The sequence below is a fragment of the Nematolebias whitei genome, chromosome 13 (assembly GCF_014905685.2).
Source record: "Nematolebias whitei isolate Nwh7 chromosome 13, NemWhi1, whole genome shotgun sequence".
Lineage (NCBI taxonomy): Eukaryota > Metazoa > Chordata > Actinopteri > Cyprinodontiformes > Rivulidae > Nematolebias > Nematolebias whitei.
In genome coordinates this window covers 25,146,352-25,154,041 of record NC_056510.1, presented here as the reverse complement: position 1 = coordinate 25,154,041, position 7,690 = coordinate 25,146,352, and the positions used below count along the sequence as shown (strand labels likewise).

General features: G+C 39.3%; 1 protein-coding gene across 1 annotated transcript in view; it reads right to left on the bottom strand.

Annotated features, from left to right (window-relative positions):
* myo16 (myosin XVI) overlaps positions 1-7,690 on the bottom strand; it is a 144,731-nt gene that overhangs the window by 84,970 nt on the left and 52,071 nt on the right. Inside the window, exon 5 of the mRNA XM_037687029.1 lies at positions 824-932. Within this exon, the coding sequence (XP_037542957.1) occupies positions 824-932 (109 nt within the window). The remainder of the gene's footprint in view (positions 1-823; positions 933-7,690) is intronic.

The window sequence follows — 7,690 nt, the reverse complement described above, 5'->3', positions numbered from 1 at the left end:
TATATATATATATATATATATATATATATATATATATATATATATTAACAGACATTTATCCTCCGTTTCCTCTTCTGATGTTGTAAATCATGGACAGTCTGTCTATCGTACAACCTTACTGACTTGAAATGGATAGAGAACCATGTTGCTATAGCAACACAGGCTGAGTGAGTCCAAGTGAGTAAGGGTATGTTTCATGCTAGAAGGGGGTGGGCTTTGCATATCACAACATGGGGCTTGCAGATAAAAAAAAAGGGGGGGTTGTCTGCTCTTGGCAAGTCATCTGTCATAACTCATAAGGTTGCAATTGCCGTGTGTTTTGTTTTAGGTGATGTAGGCTAACAGTGAATGAATAAAGACAAACACTATCATTTTCTGCATCTCTGTCTTACTTTGTCAGCAGGACTCCCATGTCTTTTCCCTGCATGTTTCTCTGTTGTATTGATGGCACTCTCACTGCTTCTCACTCTGTTGCTTATTTTGTCAGTTCTTTTTTCCTGTGCTATATTATCTCTCATTTTAGACCAAACTATTGACCTTCTTCTTTCTCGGTGGGAGACAATTACCATCATTAGGCCATGGCTGTTTTTCACTTTCACACAGGCACAGAAAACATCCCACATTTGCCATTTTACACGAACTCAGACCAGTATAAATAAAACGGAAGATAAATATTTAGCTGTTTATCTTAGTACTGCCCCTTTCAAAGGTTTTGGGAGAACGATGACTCAAAATCAGCGAGTGTGATTGAGAAGAGATCATTTTTTACTAAGGAAATGTCAAAGTTATTACAGAACAAGCAACCGTTTCACAAAGCTTTTACCGTTTTCCTCCAGGTGTTTTCGAAGAATATAGCTGGTCTCTGTTCCCTCAAACGCATAGTCAAGAGGAATGTTTCCATTGATGTCCTGCAGAAGAACATTTACTCCAGCCTGTTAAGAATAAGAAAAAGAAAATAAAAAAGTTGTCATATATTCTATGAGTTGAACATATAAATAAGTGAGACTAGATGTCTCAGTGGCACAAACCTAAACAGAACCCCAAGGATGCTTACAGACAATATAGTAAGTGATAATAAAAGAGGACTTCATCACACTTCTTTAATGACAATTAAATTCAATTACTAGTTTTCTTATTCACGTGTGCTGACTAATAAGGACTTTTCCAGCATTTTTACACTCTTTGGTCCAATACCTCCTACCACTGTGACAGTTTTAAACTATATTTTTATATAGGTATACTAAAACTGCAATGTATTTGGTCATTAGTGCTTGTACTACTGCAGTGAAATATTGAAGAGGGGTTTGTGAAGAGAAGCACTTTTATTATTTTTTCCACTTGTCCTATGCCTAAAGTGCGTGTGTCGTTTGTCCACTCAGTTTACATGGTAACAAAATTTAGCTTTGCAAGGACTTGGTTGGGGAAGAACACATAGGACTCAAACTGTAGGCAAGTGACAACATTTATGCTCTTTGGGGCATTATAAATTATGCAAATACCATTAGTATTAATATTAATAACAACTGCAACAATTATAATAAATATGCAAAAGTACAAACTATTTTGTACTTTAGTAATAATGACTGTGACTTCATGACACACTTCTGTTTCACCAGCCCCTCTTAAGCAGCAAAGATAAAAATTGCAGTAAGTTGTGCTATAAACTTTCTTTCTGTTGTTTGAATAAATCCTAAAAGCAAAGCCTGTATCATAGTTATAGCCAGACAGTCTGATAATGGCCTTAAATGAGGGCTCTTATTCAATATTTACATCTGATGCAATTCCAATAACATTGTTGCAGTGTGGTAAAGAAATTTACAGCTAGTTCTTAGGCAGACAGGGGAAAAAAGTGCTTAATATAAAATATAAATGCTAGAACTGGGGAAAGGGAAGCTAACAAAACATCATTAGATCACTTAACCTTAGAGGTCTGAAACCCAGTTGCTAAACACCAAAATTATTATTGTAAAATGTGAAACTGATCATCTAAAAATATTTTGAACACTTTTCACTTATGAAATTGTTTAAGGTTTTAAAAGTAAAATAATCTTAAAATGACAGTTTGATTAAGGTTGTATGGTGAGCCCAGTTCCTGTTTTCAGACATTAGTTTGGGTACCTAGATTTGCAATGTACTGAAAGCTGTTTAGCTTACCTATGAGCGGGATGAATTACTTCACATTGACAACAGTAAGCAGCAGTTTTAATGACTATCTATGAAAAATAAGAACCCTTATTACGAACTGAAAACCTCTTGAAGAGGAGGAGATGACATTATGAGTGAGTCAGAGGGAAAATAATTATAAAAGCAACATTACGCCTCGTTTGTTCTCTCTCCCACGATACATTATACATTATGTGCACATTCTAACTGTTCCATTTTAGGCATTTTTCTATTATTTGTGTTTGCAAAACATCTTCATAAACTATTAAAAACCTACCGAAATCATACTGGTAAGAGTAAGTAAAAAAGAAGAATATTGGCCCACATGATTAACTTTAAAGTCCAGAAACAAATAGAAGTCTGGCAGGATCAGCATTGATTGACAAACAGATGTTATCTTGCTCATCCAGAAGCCCACTCTCGCTATCTTCATGCTCCTCATCATGATCCTTGTTGCACAGACTCCAACAACAATAGCATCTTCCACTAAAATCCCTGTTTCACTTTCACATATTTGCCTAGTGTTTCCATGGCATGTTTAAATAGTTGGCTCTAAGGGTCACAGTGCCTTTTTTGTAGCTGACACAATTTGCATACATAGCAATTCAATTGAATTCAGTTTATTTATATAACACTAAGTCACAACAGAAGTCATCTCAGGGCACTGAACAGACACATTCATATAGAAAAATTATAATTTAACACTATTTATCTGAGGATCAGACTGCTTTGAATTTAACTTCATTGCAGAACTCTCATCTTGAGCAAACATGAAGGCGACAGTGGAAAGGAAAAACTGAGGATGAGGAAGAAACCTTTAGCAGAACCAGGCTCAGAACAAGCGGCCATCTGCTTCGACCGGCTAAGTTTGAGAGGAACAGGAAACAATGACACAGTGGCACAATGGCAGGTCAAAAATCACATGTTAAGATAGAAATTGTATAAAATGAAAACTATTCAATTTCAACAATTCATTTAAGGAAATTAGGTCAATTTGTCCTCTAAGCTTAAGGCAGCATAACAAGACAACCCTAACTATAGGATTTATCATGAAGCTCTTAAGCCCAGTCTTAAAACTGGACAATGTGTCAGCCTCGTGGACAGTAGCTGGAAATTGGTTCTACAAGAGAGGAGCCTGATAACTGAAAGCTCTTTCTCCCATTCTGCTTTTGGAAACTCTAGGAACCATGAGTAAGCCTGTAGTTTGAGGGCAAAGTGCTCTGTTGGGAAAACATGGAACAATAAGATCTTAAATATAAGCTGGAGCTAGGTTGTTGAGAGCTTTGTAGGTTAGAAGTAATATTTTGCATTCAATTTTGGATTTGACAGTGTAGTATGACATATGCAGGATATATTCATACATTTCACGGGTTCTTCATTTTTCTGACTGTGTAAATGTCGTGCATTGAATTTAACAGAAATGTAACGAGAGACGTTATTTATCTTTGACCCATCAAAATGAATGCGGTCATTTATTTGCAGAATCAAAGTTTAACATCAAACATTTACATTAATTTGGCAAAATATGAAAACAATAACATGGCTAGTTTCACAGGAAGTGGGACAATACGGAGGTTGTTGTCACTTTTCAGCAGAACAGCAGACATCAATCACACGGCGGTGATTGAGAAACTTTGCTTCAGACATTTCTAAAAATATCTGTAATGAACTTAGGGGAAAGGAGAGTTTAAAGATGGGAAATGGAGATTTATCTTACAGAGAGATGTGTGAGGGAATTTATCCGTGGTACCAGAACAACACGCTCTTTGGAGAATAAACTTGGCCCACGGTACACTTGGTCGAATAGAACTTTTACCTGGCAGATGATAATCAGCGTCGGTGTAGAGTTCCCTTCTGACTCTTTCAGCGTCTCCGTGAGGACAGCCAAACCCCTAGGAGTCGTGTGAGGTTATCCAAACAGAAGTTATAATCCCCAAAACCGTCTCTGGATCATCTTGAATGCGTTTGCATCCAAGAACTCTGAACTCTTTACGTCTCCAACTCTTTCAAAGCTCTTTTCATCTCGTCACGTCTCGTCTCGACACGACAACGGAACTTTTAGACGACACCTCTCCATGAGCTGCATCCGCGCGTTGAACTGGGAAGTTGCCACATTTAAATGGGTCGACTTCCGGTTCATTTGAGAGCTTTCTAATTGGTGGATGGACCAGAACAGAGGTGTGGTTTGTGATGTAAGGTGTTATGAAAATTCAAGGATAGAGATTAAGATTGTTTAAAACAGACAGAAAGATTATTGGAGAAAACCAGACTTCGTGGAGTCAAACTCTCCTGTATCTTCTGTAAAAGTTAAACATGACATTTCTTTTCAGTAAACTTTTTAGTTGACCGAAACCTGAACTTTAACACACACTTACAAACTTGCTCATTGAAGACAGAAAAATCAAGAAATGCATATTACCCTGATTTCTTCTTTGAATGAGGAATAAAAATCATTACTTACTGTTTATGTAAATAAAAATGAGTAGTTCTCTTCAACCTGTAAACATTGTTTGAACTAACACAATTTGATTATCAAACATTTGTAAAATAGTAATGATCATAGAGAATTGTCTTTTCCACTTGATTAATTCAAGAAAGAAAGTCTCAGGATGGGTCAAACTGTATTTCTGGATGCAGATCAATGAAATAACAGTTTCTGTCCATCTGGTCAGATTTGACATCAGGTCAAGTTCACTACAACAGGGAGCCAATGGAGAGAAACTAAAACTGGAGAGAAATGATCTCTCCCACTAACTCCAGTTAAGACTTTGGCTTCAGCATTTTGGATCAACTGAAGACATTTTAAAGGAGTATTCGAACACCCAGCTAATAAACCATTACAATAGTCCAGTCTAGACGTGACAAATGCATGGACCAGTTTTTCTGCATCACTTTTAGATAAGGTTTCTAAATTTAGCGATATTGCGCAGGTGGAAGAAGGTGGTTCTAGTAACGTTTTTAATGTGGGGGATAAAGGACATGTCCTGATCAAAAATAACTCCACAAATTTTAACATTAAAGCTGGAGGCCAGATTAATGCCATCCAAGGAGGGTGAAAGACTGAAAAATTAATTCCTTAAATGCGCAGGTTCAAAAACTAAAACCTCAGTCTTGTCTGTATTCAAAAAGAAAAAATTTAGTGTCATCCAGGTTTTTATGTCTTTAAGACATGCTTGTAGTCTAAGTAGCCGATTGGATTCATTGGGATTTATGAACAAACTGTGTATCACCAGTATAACGATGAAAATTTATCCCATGCTGTTTAATAACATTACCTAATGGAAGCATATATTCAAGGATTCAAGGTTCTTTATTTGTTATTCGCATCCCATGTGATACATGTGGTATGAACTAAGAAAAACATTAACTAAATATACACTAAGCACTAATAGTATAAAATATTACGTTGAACATCAGCGCAATTATGAGTTTGTGTGAACAGATGAGCACGCATGAACACATCAACATGAAACAGATCAGCAGCAACATGATGTGATTTTTTTCACAGTGATTATTCAGGTTAGATATTCATGAGTCTAACAGCCTCAGGGTAGAAGCTGTTCCTCAGTCTAGTGGTTCCACACTTAATGCTGCTTAACCTCCTTCCTGAGGAGAGAGGGGCAAAAAGTGTGTGCTGAATGAGTGGGGTCTTTCATGATGCAGGCCCTCTTCCTGCATCTGGATGTGTAGATGTCTGTGATGGTGGGGAGCCTGACTCTGACAGACTTCTGTGCAGCCTTCACCACTCTCTGCAGAGCTTTTCTTTCTGCAGCTGTGCAGCCTCCATGCCACACGTTGATGCTGGAGCACAGGATGCTCTCCACTGCACACCTGTAGAAGGAGGTGAGGACTGAGCATCCCAGACCTACTTGTCTCAGCCATCTGAGGAAGTAGAGTCTCTGATGAGCTTTCTTGATCAGGCTGGTGGTGTTGTTGCTCCAGCTGAGGTTGTCATTCATGTGTACACCCAAGTACTTATAGCTGGAGACCACTTCCACTGCAGATCCTCTTATTTTCAGGGGGTGTAGGTGTGTTTGTTCCTTCTGAAGGCCACAATCATCTCTTTTGTCTTCTTCATATTGATGTGAATGTTATTCTCTTTGCACCAGCTCTCCAGGTGTTCCACCTCCTGCTTGTAGCTGGACTCATCAATGGTTGTGATGCAGCCCACCACTGCTGTATCATCTGCAAACTTTGCAATGGGCCAGCTTGGATGGGCAGCTGCACAATCATTTGTGAGCAGGGTGAAAAGAAGAGGGCTCAGCACACATCCCTGAGGGGAGCCAGTGCTGAGGGTTATGGTGGAGGAGGAAAAGTTGTGGATCCTCACAGACTGAGGTCTGTTTGTTAATAAGTCTAGGACCCAGTTGCAAATGGAGTGGCTTAGTCTTAGTCCTAATGTGAGTAGTTTGTCCATCAGGGTTTGGGGGATCATGGTGTTGAAGGCAGAAGTGAAGTCCACGAAGAGCATACGGATGTAGCAGTCCTTCTGCTCCAGGTGGGTGAGAGCAGTGTGGACCACAGAGGAGATGGCATCCTCTGTTGATTGGTTCTCGTGATATGCATACTGATGAGGGTCCTCACTGATGTTTATGGTTGTTTTGATATGGGTCATGACCAGTTTTTCGAAGCATTTAGCTACTATGGGGTGAGGGCCAATGGCCGATATTCAAACCAGTCACTGTAGAGCTCTTTGGGACTGGGATGATGGTGGCAGTCTTCAGGCAGGTGGGGACTGTTGCCAGGGTATGTGAGGTGTTAAAGATGTTGGCCAGCACCTCACAGAGCTGATCTGCACATTCTTTCAACACTTTCCCGGGGATGCTGTCTGGGTCGGTTGCCTTGTGCAGATTCATTCTCCTGAAAGTACTCCTCACTTCTGCAGAGGTCACACTGAGATGCTCTTCATCCGGTGATGAGGTGAGTCTGGTGCTGGGTGATCTGTTCAGGTCTTCAAAGCGTACAAAGAACTTCTTGAGGGCATCAGGCAGAGATGGATCTTTGGGCCATTGTTCACTCCTGCCTTTATAATCTGTTATGCACTTAATGCCCCTCCACATGCTCCACATCCTCCACATGCACATATAAGGTAAAGAGTATTAGTCTAAGCACTGAACCCTGAGGAAATACATGACTAACTTTGGTGTATGATGAATGTTCATTATTTACATTTACAAATTGGAATCTATCTGATAGACATGATTTAAACCAATTTAGAGCTTTTCCTGTAATTCCAGGATCTAATAGTAGGATCTTCTGGTAGCATGGTGGCTCAGTTGGTAGAGCTATGGCCTTTCAGCAAGAAGGTTGCTGAATCAAATTCCAAACAGGAATCATTCTGAGTGGAGTTGGTATGCTCTCTCTGTGAATGGCTTTCTCAGAGTCAGAGTCAGAGAGATTTATTTGTCATCCAAATCTCCTGGTCAAATCTCCTGGTATTCCAGTTTCCTCCAATAGACCAAAAACATCCATCCATCCATCCATCCATCCATCCATCCATCCATCCATCCATCCATCCATCCATCCA